At 35.6% G+C, this 14,746-nt stretch overlaps 1 protein-coding gene across 4 annotated transcripts in view; it reads left to right on the forward strand.

Annotated features, from left to right (window-relative positions):
• NUP214 (nucleoporin 214) overlaps window positions 1-14,746 on the forward strand; it is a 115,570-nt gene that overhangs the window by 14,715 nt on the left and 86,109 nt on the right. For all 4 annotated transcript variants that reach the window (XM_051980212.1, XM_051980213.1, XM_051980215.1 and 1 more), the window contains 9 exons: window positions 50-116; window positions 1,196-1,322; window positions 3,522-3,683; window positions 6,190-6,703; window positions 7,382-7,557; window positions 9,186-9,274; window positions 9,769-9,858; window positions 10,755-10,904; window positions 11,227-11,385. In XM_051980212.1, coding sequence (XP_051836172.1) covers window positions 50-116; window positions 1,196-1,322; window positions 3,522-3,683; window positions 6,190-6,703; window positions 7,382-7,557; window positions 9,186-9,274; window positions 9,769-9,858; window positions 10,755-10,904; window positions 11,227-11,385 — 1,534 coding nt within the window. The remainder of the gene's footprint in view (window positions 1-49; window positions 117-1,195; window positions 1,323-3,521; window positions 3,684-6,189; window positions 6,704-7,381; window positions 7,558-9,185; window positions 9,275-9,768; window positions 9,859-10,754; window positions 10,905-11,226; window positions 11,386-14,746) is intronic.

Below are 14,746 nucleotides of genomic sequence, written 5' to 3' on the forward strand. Positions count from 1 at the left end.
TATACCCTTTCTCTATGACATAATAGTGATTTGAATTTGTTTCTTGAAGGGATCTAGTACTAGCAGCCTCTGCAGCCTCAACTGAAGTCAGCATCCTTGCCCGACAAAATGATCAGGTACCTTATTGATTATATAAATAATCTGGTGGTTTTATAAGTAAAATTTCTAGGGGAATAGACAAGTTAAAATTGAGAGAAAAAAGGGGTATATGTAAGTTTGATAGCACTTAATTATTTCATGTCTAGACCATAACAGCCCTTGAATGACATGTTGAAGTTGTAAACAAAATGAGCCATTTGTTGTAGGGCCCGGCAGCCTGCAGAAACATTCGGGGTATCAAATTCAGTGGTAACCAAACACTTCTGCCCTCTACTGATCAGTTATGGATCAGTGGTGTGGACTGGATGACAAAACCATCAGTGAAGTGGCTTGTGCCTTTGTGTGAAGTGGCACTGCAAACTAATCTGCCCTTATTCCTGTTCATGTTAACTTTTTTGTATTAGCTTTCTTAAGCCCATTTCTTCCCACTCATCTGTATATGAAGAGTTGGAATTTGAATGACTTTAGGTCCCTTTTGACTTTTTAAGTATGTGATCCTCTGACCATAAAACAGTAGTTATCACTTGCTTATATCTCCTCTTGTGAGTCAGGATTGGGGTTGGAGGGTGGTTGGGAATAATGTAGATGGTATCAAACAGTGAATAATATGTCTGTCTTGGAACAATAGCTTACATTCATATAGTGCATTAAGTTTACCAGGCATTTTATATATGCAATCACAATCCCGCAGTCAAAGATTTATTCATTTTGGCAGGAGGCTAAGCCCACATGAGATCATACAAGCAGTCCTTGGTAGACAGGCAATCAAGAGACCCAGCTACATTATGCTGCCTCCACAAAATGAGTTTTCTTAATTTATTATAAGAAGGAGAAAGTAAATCTACTTTCACAGGAGAAGAAGGTCAATTTCCCAGCCTCTAGGTTTCTGAGGTTACCCTGGGCTGCCACTATTTTAGTGCCAGATTGGATTTAAATAAATGTGTAGTTAATAAATTGATCTAAGAGAAGTGGTTTTTTTGTTTTGTTTTGTTTTGTTTTGTTTTGTTTTGTTTTGTTGTTTTTGTTTTTAACTTATTCCCACATGAATGAGGTAAAAGATAAACATAGACTAACATGGCTCTTTTTTCCTTTCCAGACTAACTGGGAATCCTGGCTTCTGGAAGACTCTAGCCGAGCAGAACTGCCTGTTACTGATAAGAGTGATGATTCCCTGCCTGTGGGTGTTGCTATAGACTATACCAGCCAAGTAGAAATACCCATCAGTAAGTGAAATGCTCGCCTTTAAATTCAAAAATGCAGTTTTTCAAACAGTTGTCTGACTTTTCAAGCAAGATATCTCTAAAAGGACATATTAATAACAAGTATGTGTCATCTCTCTCATACTTCTCAAACTTATCCCCATTTATTTTGGTGGCATAGAATCCCCTAAAGTCTCTTATACAGGTGTTGTTGAGATTGATACAAGGAGATTATAACACAACTTAATATTTAGCTATAAAATACTTTTAAAATTTAGAAACTTAAGTTTATTGTTAATGCCAAGATAGCTCAGTTGGGGTTTCATTCCTCAATTGTTTTTATTTTATTAGTTATCTTAAATTGCAGTGTTTGAGATGCTTTTCTTTGGTGAAACCTCACAGATTAGAACAATCACTGATTGGGATGCTCCAGTCATTTTAATGTCAGGTTGGATCTGAACTCCTGAGAATTTGTGCAGCTAACTGCTGTATGTTCCCTAGAAGGGCAAAGTGGTTTGACCTACTCCTTAAAACTCCAGCATCACAAATAAAAGGGGCATGCTTTTCTTCTAAAGCACTTGCCATTTGTCAGTCTTCAGGTTGCTGTAATAACCAGCGAGAAATGGAAGAATTTGGGGAGTAATCTTGCTGTAGGTTTTGTGTCACTAGTTTTCAAACAGGTAGGTCTCGTGTCTTCTTATATCTCACATTATTTCCAGTCCATTTTCTGTATCCTGTCCCAATCTTGCCCTCTTTCCTTCTCCCAAAAAAGGTAATAATTCATCTCTTAGTTATCAAGGAGCATTCTTTCTTTACTTTCTGTGTTCCTACCATTATACTAGATGTTTTGGGCGGCACAGAAATAAAAGATGTTCCTTATTCATAAAGAATTTTGAATACCCAGTCTATTTAGAGAAAATAAAATTTGTCTTGCTGATGTCACCACAGCTAAATGACTATTGGGAGTGCCACAATTCTGCTTTCCCTCAGACATTACAACATTTCTTAATTACTGAAAGGGAAGGAGTTTCAGGAGAAAATTCAAGATCTTTCCTCTAAATTGAAAATATGTCCTTTCCCCTTCTTCCTATTCAATGAGACAATTGTGTTTATACAAAAAATGTGATTTTTAACCATATGGATTTGAAAATTGTGGGTTTTCAAGCAGGAAGTCCAAACATTAACAGTCTGGAGCTCTCTCTCTATATATATATTTTAATTTAATTTTATTTAATAATAACTTTGTATTGACAGAATCCATACCAGGATAATTTTTACACAGCATTATCCCTTGCAATCACTTATGTTTCGTTTTTTCCCCTCCCTCCCTCCTCCCCCCCCCCCCCCAAGATGGCAAGCAGTCCTATATATGTTAAATATGTTGCAGTATATCCTAGATACAATACATATTTGCAGAACCGAACAGTTCTCCCGCTGCACAGGGAGAATTGGATTCAGAAGGTAAAAATAACTCGGGAAGAAAATCAAAAATCAAATAGTTCACATTCATTTCTCTGGAGCTCTATATACCACCTACTTGGTATGTTGACACTTAGCCAAATGGCTGTGATCAAGAGAAATACTTTCATCTGCCTCCTAGTGCTCTAAGCTTTGGGAGTGTATCACAGTCAAGCACTATTAAATTCTACAGCATAATCTCCTTATACAAGCCTTAGTCATGCAGGACTGTTTGGTCTGATTAGCCATTTACACTGACTAGTCCAAAAGAGAAGCTGGTTCATTTGATTACCCTTGAAAAATCTGAACTGACAAAGTACATGTTTAGCATATAGCTGTAAATGAGTGTAAAGTTGTTTGACATGTCTTTCAGTCCTTTGCTTTGCTTTACATATAGACATATCTATCATTTTCCCACTAGCAGTTCTGCCTAAAGATTCCTATCCTTTTAATTTTAAATGCTTTGAGCATTTACTCATAGATTTTTGTAACTTGAGTTGAACTACCCTTTGCACTGAGATACATTTTAAAGCTCAGCACTTTTGACAGTAATAAAATCATCTTCATATTGGGCATGGCAGGAAACATCATCTAATAGTTGTGGTGGTTTTCTTTTAGATGGTTATTTTATGACAGTTAAGATTCAAGTCCCAGTACTTTAAGTATGTAATCTCATTGTGGGAAAGGCCAGCTTCTTTTCTCAACCATTGTCTCTGGATTCCCAAATTGATATCGTCTCTCTTTTTAAATCTTTCTCTTTAATAGATGACGAAAAGACTCTTCCTCCTGCTCCAGTTCTGATGTTACTTTCAACAGATGGGGTACTTTGTCCATTTTATATGATCAATCAAAATCCTGGTCTCAGGTCTTTGATTAAGACTCCAGAACAACTTACTATAGAAGGAGAACGACAACCCAAATCATCAGGTACACACCCACAAATTGCTTTTATAGACAATATAATAGCTTGTTTTTTTACTGTACAATTTAAATTTTATTAGATAAACTTTTATATGGTTATCACAATTCTCAGAAAGTCCTCTATATGCATTTCACAGGGAATATGTTAAAGCTAGTATCTGTAATGCTTCCTTTGACAATTCTTTTAACATAAAAGGTCTTTGTCATATTTGTTGTCTAAATTAAAAACCTTGTACACTTGTTTGATGGTGATCATGAGTCTCTGCAGTGGTTAATTTTAGCATAAATTCTTAAATAATAGCTTTTTCAAACTCAATAACCATTCTATGATCTGTTTCTAAGAGAAATTAGTTGTAGTCAGTATGTTGAAGAGTTTTTCTTCTCAGAAGGAAGAAGCCCAGGAAGTACAAATTGTAGTTATTCAATTAGGTTTTAACACATTTACAAAGTACCTACTGAGTGCAAGGCATTATGCTTGTCTTTCATTTCAGAACTCCTATTTTCATATGGGACAGGGAATTCTATACTTTATTCTCTTATGATTTCTTCCTTATCTGTAGACACTAGAAACTTGTTCTAATGCTTCATCTCTAATCAGAATGCTCTGTAATACAGAGCCATCTTGAGCTCTTGTCAAGGAAACTTAGTTATTGCAGTTTCTGGAAGATCTCATCCTAAGTTAGGCTTAAGCATGGTGCCACAAAGATAGCATCTTAAGTATGCATCTTTGTATGCTAGAGCTAGATACAGACGCTTTCAGGTTTGTTGCCTTTGTGTTCAGAGATACCAGTGAAAATTTCAGCATTCAGTCAATCATTTGACTAACAAAACATACAAGATCTGCAAAAGGAAGAACTGAAGTTAATGTGGTTTGGGCAAGGAAGACATTTTTTAGGTATCTTTGGTACTGTGGTAAGAGCATTCAGGCTTAGAGCAGAAGAGACCTGTGTTTATATTCCATCTTTTGACCTACTGGTGTTATCCAGGGTGCCTAACTGCTTTGGGGCTATTTTCTCATCTGTAAACTGAGAATAGTACCTGTAGTACTTATCTCACAGGATATTTGTGAGGATCAAATGAGATAAAGTACTGAGACACACTTTACAAATATTAAAGAGCTTTATAAATGTCACTAGGAGGCAGTATGATGTAATGGTGACTTGGACTTGAAGTCAGGAAGATTTGTGAACATTAGCTACGTGACCCTGAGCAAGTCATGTACCTCTCTCAAATACATTTCCTCATCTAAAAAATGGGAATAATAATAAGAGCACTTCCCTCCCAGGGCTGCTGTGAAGATCATCCAAGGTATTCTGTGGAGAGTAAAGCATTTGGCAACCCTTGAGACCCTCTAGAAGTGTGTACTAGTGTGGAGTGATTGGTAGCACTGAGCTGTCCCAACTCTCTTGGCTAATTCTCCTTAATAGGCGCCACACACTGAGAGATGATAGGTTCCAGAGTGAATTGTGATTCTTGTCACACTTACTTTCTTGATGGTGTTTACTTTGTATGGGATTTACCAGGAACTGTAAAATAAGAAAGACTTGATGTAAATATCAGTTTTTATTCTTAAGCTTTCCCAGTGGAACAGAAGTGAATGCAAGGGATCAATGCTGTAAAAAATTACCCTGGCATGCGTTCTATCAATAAAAAGTTATTTAAAAAAAAAAAAAAAGCTTTCCCAGTGACTTAGGTTGCCCTTCTACATGTCTTGAAGTCACAGTGAAGGAGAGAGTGCTTGTAAGCAGGAAACAGAAGGGAATAGATGTTAGGAGCACATTTCCCCATCCAAGTATTGCAAATGTATCCTTTAATTAAATACTTGGTTCTTAAAGATTTCACCATCCTTTCCTACTTTTAATGTCCTAGTATGTATCTGTCTGGGACAAGCAGAAAAAGGACAATAGCCCATTTAAATAATGATATTTGTGTACATGCTTATGTATATGTGGGTATGTATACCCACACATATATATCCATGGTATGGTTTTTAAATTAATGATGAGCCCTGGGATCAAGTTCCCCCTCTTCAGCTACTTCCTCTTTTATCACTTCATTTGACTAAATCTGTTTTCTCATTCTTAGAATGGGTTTGATAAGAGTTAAATTCCTGATATACCAGATGATTGTGAGGAAAATGTATGGTAAATAGTGCAGTATTAACTCAGCAGTGAAACTTCAAATATTTCTTCTTCTGGGTGCCCCTTGTCAAATTCTCATGAGATTCTGTATTAAAAACTAACTTCTTCCAAGTCACAGGAGGAAAATTGGAAAATTTTCATCTTTACCCAGAAACAGGGATGTAATCTATTTAAGAAGACTCTTCCCCTTGAAGTTAACTAATAACACTTTTATTATTAAATCTTTGATTTTCCTAACATAATCTCTTTGCTTTTTCTTCTACCCATTTATGGCTAGATATACTTTTCACTTCCTTTTTGTTTTATAATGTTTGATTTACACTATGAGTGTTAATTATCTTTCTCATTTTAAAAAAAAAATCCCTTTCCAGGAAGTACTCCCACAACCCCAACGTCCACTCAAGCCCCTTTGAAGCTTGAAACATCACCAGCTCTGGCTCCAGCTTCAGCTCCAGTTCCAGCTCCAGCTCCAGTTTCTGCCCCACCTTTAAACCTTGCCACGTCAACTGCTGCTTTCATTTTGCCTACAGTCACTCTCCCTACTGCCACCTTCCCATTTGGCTCTTCATCCTTGAAATCATCCAGTTTGATGTCAGGGGATCCTCCTCCTTATCCCTTTTCCTCAGATAGCTCCAAACCAACCCTAACCTCTGCTGTAACTAGTGCACCAGCCTTCTCTTTTACACCTCCTTCTAAGACTCCCCTATCCTCAGCCCCGTCCCTAGCTCCCATGACTACCTCTGCATCTTCCTTCTATTTTGGATCACCTGCTTTTAAACCTGCAGTGGAAAATACTCCAGTGGCTAGCATGTCTACTCCACACATAGGGGCAAAGACATCTTTCCCACCTACAACTTCTGCAGCCAAAGTAAACCTAAATGAAAAGTAAGTAATATTTTTTGAGAGAATTGAATTTCTCTTTGTGATACATAGAAATATTTAGAAGATTTAGTTTGGCTAATGGATAGAGTTCAGAGGACTTGTGTACAGATTTATATGGCACTCATTCCCCATTAGACTGTAAATTCCTTTAGGAGGAAGGACCATGACTTCCTTTTTTTTTTTTTTTTTTTCCCTCCTCCACTCACTGCTGCTCCAGGATTCTGCACACTTAATAAGTGCTTAGTAAATAAGGAAGTGGTTAAGTGAGTGTTCTTTTGGCAAAAAGTACAAATTGGAATCCCCTTGGTTGGAAGGCTTTCCTTTGTCCCAAAACTTGGTTGATTTGAATATTTGCTAAAACCTGTACTCTACTAGTACCCATTACTACTAGTAGCTACTCTACTGTGGTAAATTTAGTGTTCGTATATTTATTAAATACTTATTTGATAAGAAGTTTGAATAGTTTATTCTCAAAATAGCAGACTATCCAGTAAAGTATCATATTTTCCTTACCTTACAATCTGTATCCTTTTGAAAATAATATTTAAGGCATTTGCATTACATGAAGTTAGGGGCATTTTTGTTGACAATAAATTAACTTTTGAAGTTGTTACTTTTTATTGTCAGTGGAGAAAAATATTTGTAATGGGTTCTTTTGAAATAGTTTTCTTTTTTTTGCAGGTTTCCTGCTGGGGAGTCATCTACACCCATTAGTAGTTCACAAAGCAACTCTTCAGTGTTGTCATTTTCCTCAGCTTCCAAATCGGCTTCTGCTGGCCCTGTCAGTCACTCCACACCTCTCTCATCTTCATCTAGCTCAGTCTCAGCAAAGTCATCAGTATCTCCATCTGTTTCAGGTATGCTTTCAAGCAGATGGTTTTAAAGAGCTTGGAGCCTCAGTAGGGAAAGGGATAAAGACTGGACTGATAATTTCATTGGTTAATTTCCAGTAATTTCTTTCTCTTGGTGCAGGTCAACATTTCTGCCTCTTAGACAATTACTTAGACAACTAAGAGGTTAAGGAATTTGCCCAAAGATATGTCTAATGTGGAACTTGAACCCAAGTCTTACTAGTTAATGCTGGCTCTCTACTATATCATCCTGCTTCATATATTCTTACCAAGAACTCCTTTTTTTCCCCCCCAAGATTCTTAGAGGTACCAGTTAAGTAAAAGGAAAAAGTTAGTTTTTTGTTTCCTCATAACTAGAATAAGTTACTGTGGATTTTGTATTCTCTTATTTAGGAGAAACTGTAGATTATGTGGTATTATGGACCTAATAATTGTGATTGGCAGTTTCCTTGTCTCCTTGTCATCTTCACAGAGCTGAGAGTATTTGGTGATTCAAATAATGGGTCTGGTAGCCATTCACCTGCATCTAGTGTCTGTCTCATTCCTATATAGATTCTAAAATGATTCATTAAAGGGCAGAGATGAAGATTGTTCTTCAGTGATTATTATATTTGTCACCTGAACCCAAAGCAGTCACAAATGAATGACCTTTGTGGATGTCAAAATCATGAACAATCTGTTATGTGAGGTAGCAGGTAGCTGAGGAGGAAGGGCAATGCAGTCAGTGTCTAGTACATTTCCTTAGCCCATTCCTGTTTGGAATTTGGTATCATGAGTTATTTTCATGAATTAAAATAATGGTTTAAGTTTATATGGCATTTTACAACTTGTAAAATAGCACTGTGAGATAAAAATACAAGGAGAAACATGCTTATTTTATCAATCAGTGAATATTTGTTAAACACTTGGTCTGACAGACAGAATCGTGGGCACTGAGAAGATTTGTATAAAGAATGAAACAATTCCTACTCACCTGGACCTTAATATTCTTGATGAGGTGAGGAAATTCATACTTTGAGAGACTCGGTTTCTTCCTGTGCTACCATGTGTCTTTAAGCACTAGAAAGAGTTTCATTTTCAGTAAGCCTTCAGTGTCTCCTAAATATATCAGATTGTTTGAATTTTTGAAATATTCTTTCTCAAAGTAGCCTGCTCTGAATTCTTAACTATTAGAGGGGAAGGCCTAGTACTGCTTGTCATAATTAACTTAGTCTTCTGATGATGAATTCTTTTTACTTTCTCATCTGTAGAAATATTTCTATACTAACCACTTCTCTCCTCCCCCCAATTTGAGGGAACTAATCTGTTTCTGATTTCAAAATTATGATTTCAAAATGGGTCGAATGAAAACCAAGGACATTTGGTAATAGAAATGATATTACGTGTATCAAAATTGTCATTGTCAAAAATGCTGGTGACACATTTTTGATTCTCGTCCTTGGTTTCTACTCGACCCATTTGAAACCACCCATGCCAGCATGTGTGACTAGCAGGACTTTATCTGAATGTTTCCACTTGTGGTAACTATGGCATCTTTCCACATGTTGCCGTGCCTGTTCTTTCTCATATTTGGGATTGAGGAAATTATTAAATGTGGCATATTTTAATTGAGTTTTATCTCATTGTCATTGCAGGGCGCTCTTCCCAGAGCAGTCCAGTATCCTCAATGGTGCAGAAATCGGCCAGAATCACTGCTCCAGTGGCAAAGTCAAGTACTACTCAGGTACTGAATTTATATATTGGTAATGCTATTAAAAATATCAAAAAGTTTGAGTAACTTAGTGCATGCAAACTTAATCTCAAACTAAAGATGATAGGTTTATATTTGTTGACTCATACCTTTTTATATTATATTATATTTTCTTTTTTCTAAATTCAAAATAGCATTTAATTTTTCTCATTATTTCCTCAAATAAACAAAAAATAAATCTAATTACTTTTTTCCTGGTCCTTCATATTCAGTTTCTTTCTTAAGTCATATAAGTTAAACATCAGAAAAACAGACAGTTGAAGAGTTGAGTCCCTCCTCAATCAACCATGAGCTTATGCCTTTGACAGAATATTTTTAACTGAGTTTGCATTCCAGAACCCTATGTTAACTTTTTTGTGTAACTTAGGATTAGAGTCTGGAGTCAAGACTTATCACCATGGTCAAATCTTTGAAAAGGTTGTTTCAGTGGTTGCAACTTAGCAGGTTTTCAAAACTTCCAATTTCAGGCCAAATCACCACAATCTGCCGTTGGGGTAGAAAAGCAACAGCATCAGTGGAAAGATTCAGATCCTGTGATGGCTGGAATCAGTGAAGAGGTAATATATCCTGCAAATCGATTTTTTTCCTCCTACACTGACCTAATGCAACCACATCAATGAAATTTGGGTCCAGTAAAGGCTTTTAGTCACTATTGTTATCCTAGTGGCTGGCCTTAGCCCATTTCCCTGGAAGCTGATCCACAACATTATAGTAGATTAGTAAGTTATTTATTTAAAACTTAAATTCAAAATAGAAAAAGAGAAAAAGATTTCCATGTGCACAGAACATGAGAAAATTCAAAGTATGAGACAATAAATTTCCATTTCAAAAAACTATATGATAAATATTACTTCTTTGTCTTCAGAGATGTCCATCTCTTCTTTGCTTCCTTATAGGTTTTCTTTTGTTCTTTTATGTTCACTTTTTACTTTATTCTTTTTTTTCCCCTTTCCTCCCCCCACTTCCCTGAGAAGACTATAGTTAAATGTGGGTGGATGTGTGTGTGTGTCTGTGTGTGTCTGTGTGTGCACGCACGCATGCATATATATATATATAAGCACTGACATATATATCTGTACTCACATACATATTTGCACTCACATATTTACACTCACATATGGATATCTGTAATCATACACATATATACATATGTATATTCATATATAACTGTGTAAGGCTGTATTGTACTTGTTTGTCCTCTGTTTCTCTGGAAATGGATACCATCATCCTTTATAAGTCCAAGCCTTTCCATACTTTTCTAAATTCACCAACTCTTCATTTCCTACACCACAGCAATATTCAGCCTTATATTATCTAATTGTTTTAAATAATCTAAAACAATTGATTAATATGGCTGGCATGTAAAATACTTTCTCTGTTTTCTCTTTTAATTAATCTAGTTAAATCTCGTCTCGTTTTTGGTTTGATTTTTCTCACTAATTTGATCGTGTAGATTGCACATTTCCAAAAGGAGATGGAAGAGCTAAAAGCCCGAACTTCCAAAGCCTGTTTCCAAGTTGGCACCCCTGAGGAGATGAAGATGCTACGGACAGAATCAGAAGACTTACATACCTTTCTCCTGGAGATTAAAGAAACAACAGAGGTATATATTCATCTTTTCCCTAGATTGAACTGACTTGTTAAGTATTAATGCTTCACCTCCTCAAAGATGAAGTAGATGAATGTCATTGTTTCCTACATTGCATATGCAATTGATTCTTTCCCTTTTGATTTCAAGCAGCAGTTTAGTCTTTGAGTTTGGAAATTCATTACTTTTTAAATGATTCCCCCCAGTCTCTTTTTTTCCTTTATTTTTACCAAATAATCTAACCCAATTAATCTTTTTGTTGACATCTGCTTATTTAAAAAAAAGGATGAAAACATTTTTCTTCATCATTATATTTCTTTGATTTTTTTTTTTTAAGTCTCTTCATGGAGATATTAGCACCCTGAAGACCACCTTACTAGAGGGTTTTGCAGGGGTTGAAGAGGCAAGAGAACAGAATGAAAGAAATCATGACTCTGGATATCTTCATTTACTCTATAAAAGACCACTGGATCCTAAGAGTGAAGCTCAGCTTCAGGTAGGAAATACTTGGAGAAATGAGCTTTTTAGTTTTTATGTGATGCTTGTCATCACTACAGATGATGACTAGCACTCTTCTTGAAAAATAATTATGAAATGGATTTGATGAACATTGACAAATAGACTCTTTTCTTTATATAAAGAACAGAAAAAAATTACCCATATTATTTTATGCTTTGGGGTTTTTTTTTAATATATAATAAATTTATCACAATAATTCTAACACTATTCTGCTTAAAGTGACATTCTTGAAACTATTTTCTCTTCTTCCTTAACTGGCCATTAGGATATATTCCATAAGTTAGATGAGGAGCATTGGTTATGATCTTCTGATCCAAATATCTGCAGTAGAAAGAAGTAGAATCTATCTAGATAGAATTCTGTCTGTAGTAGAAAGAAAAGTTAGCTTTCCTTTTCAGTTTCTTTTTCTGTTAAAAACAAACACACAAATAAACTAGACTTAAAATTTTGTATGTATCTGCCCTCTTGGTAGATTTTACATTTTATGGACACAGGGGTTCTTCCTAATGTCAAATCTGTCCCTTTCTTAGTGAGGGAACAGAGGCTGTTCCCTCAGTCACAGGATCGAGGGATTGTAGAGTCAGGCTAAGAGGCTATTGAATCTAATCCCCTCTTAGTGTAGATGAGGAAGCAGACCCAGGGAGAATAGGTGATTTGTCTAGGCTCACACAGCTGTATCAGAGGTAGAATTTGAACCCGGGTCTTCCTGATTAAAAGTCCAAGGCCTATTTATCCACTATATCATGCTACCTCCAGTCACTTAACACATGTTCTTTCAACTCTTTGATCAGACAATTAAATATCAAAATATGGTATTGAAAAAACTTTAGTTGGGGGGCAGCTAGGTGGTGCAGTAGATAGAGCATCAGCCCTGAAGTCAGGAGGACTTGAGTTCAAATTTGGTCTCAGACACTTAACATTTCCTAGATGTGTGACCTTGGCCAAGTCACTTAACCCCAAATTGCTTCAGCAAAAAAAAGAAAGAAAGAAAAAGCTATAGTGATAGATTTAATGGAATAAGAAGGTATTCTTTATTGTTTTCCATTACTGCTTAATCTGAGGTTTCTTCCTCAGGTGTGAGTGTATAGAACTCTTCTTTCAGTTCTCCCTAAATCTTTCTGTCTCTAGGTCTGAGATCCTTAGTCAGTGGATCTTTTGTTAGCTCTTCAATCTGGTTGCCTTTCTGCTTGTGTCGACTTTCCTACAAGATTGTCTAGATTTGGGGCAGTGACAGGAACATTCACAGCAGGGGCTACCCCCACCCTTTATTCAGAACTTTTCCTCTCATCATTCCTTCCTCTGAGGAAATGAAAAGTTACTTCTTGTTAGAAAAAGACAGCGGATGCTTCTATTTTAGTGAAAAGCCTTTTTGAGGATTCAGGGCATCTTGAAAACAGAAATCCTTTCAGGTTTTTCTTCTGTGGGTTTTAATTCCCTTAAGCCAGAGAGCAGTTGTCTTCTTAAAATTTTGCAGAGGAAAAGCCCAGTGGGTTCTAACTACTTTTGTTTTTCTGCTTTCTTTTCTGTTTCTTTCTCTGTGAGGCCATGTAGAGAAAGTTATATAGCACTTCCTCTAATTATTGGTTTCCCAATCAAAAGGAAATAATTATTCTTTCTCAAAAGAAAAGGTCTCCACCCTTCCCCTGGGTAGTTTCTTGAAATTCATATATTCTGCTTATATTTATTCCTTAAATACTAAATATTGAGCTCTTTTGTATTCTTATAACACAACTTCTTTTAAAAAGGCCATGTGACTTTTTTAGTTAAAAATTTAAGTGCATCATAACAATTTTTCAAACAGATTGAAATAAAATACAAGATTTGAGTAGAAAGATAGTAGTTTATACTCAGTATACAACAGTCTTTCTTGCCTTTCGGTCAGTATGCAGTTTTCGCGTAAAGCTCCAAATCTTAGGTTAGAACATTTATGACTGGTTTTGTGAAGACCAAGCAGAGAAGGAAAAAAAGTTGTAGGAAAATGAGCATAAATTTAACCTTTAATGCTACTCTTTGTATTTTGTTAGTCTACTGATGTTATGTTCTCATAAATAAAGATATAACTGATCAAAGCTAATAGAAATGACAGGCATTTTTCAGCCTTGCTAGTAAGTTCCAAAAATCTGCAAGATTACTTTTTTTTTCCTTCAGTTAATGCTTGATCGTGTAATTTGATGGTTTATAATGGCTTACCACATTGCCATTAATTTCATGAGTAGTAGTGCATAGAACTAATGACTTATATACAAGTGCCAGAATATGATGGAAAATTCCCAAATTGTTGAGAAACCGGAAAAGGAGAGTTGAGAGCAAAAGCACATGATGACAAAGCAGGTAGATATTTACTGAGAAAAGGCATTTGATTGAATACATTTACACTAAGTTTTTTCTTTCTTTTTTTTTTTTTTTAAATTATTATTATAACTTTTTATTGACAGAGCCCATGCCTGGGTAATTTTTTTTTTTTTTAACAGCATTATCCCTTGCACTCACTTCTTTTCTGATTTTTCCCCTCTCTTCACCCCCTCCCCCAGATGGCAAGCAGTCCTATACAAGTTAAATATGTCACAGTGTATCCTAGATACAATATATGTGTGCAGAACTGAACAGTTTTCTTGTTGCACAGGAAGAATTGGATTCAGAAGGTAAAAATAACCTGAGAAGAAAAACAAAAATGCAAGCATTTTACATTCATTTCCCAGTGTTCTTTCTTTGTGTGTAGTTGCTTCTGTCCATCCTTGATCAATTGAAACTGAGTTAGATCTTCTCTTTGTCGAAGAAATCCACTTCCATCAGAATACATCCTCATATAGTATCATTGTTGAGGTATATTACACTAAGTTTTTTCAATGTGTTACCCTATGTAGAGGTATTAGAATTTTAGAGAACACTATATAATCCAAAGAATTGAATTTCTGTTAGAGGAATATCATGTACCATAATATCAGCAAGTGAAGAATTTTAGGTAGTGATGTGAGTTGGTGTTTTCTTGGTTCTAAATTTTATTTTTTATTTTGATTTTTAAATGCCCCAAAAAGAACATTTGCATATTCATAAAAGGGAATAAAAATCTGATTATATATGAAATCATGAATCTTCCATGATTTATATAGCTTTTTAAAAATGTATATAATGGATTCCAGACATCACTTTCAAACCTATCCTGATTTTCTGAGCTTTTTTCTTTTCTGTGTGTGAAAATAATTTTTTCAGTAGCCCTCTTTTTAAAAATATCAGTATCAATAGATCCTCTCTTCTCCAGATTCAAAACTGACATAAAGGGATGGAAAATCTTTGTAACAAAGAGGCATATTTAGGAAAAAGGAATCTACACAATATCC

This window comes from Antechinus flavipes, chromosome 2 (genome assembly GCF_016432865.1).
Source record: "Antechinus flavipes isolate AdamAnt ecotype Samford, QLD, Australia chromosome 2, AdamAnt_v2, whole genome shotgun sequence".
Taxonomy (NCBI): domain Eukaryota; kingdom Metazoa; phylum Chordata; class Mammalia; order Dasyuromorphia; family Dasyuridae; genus Antechinus; species Antechinus flavipes.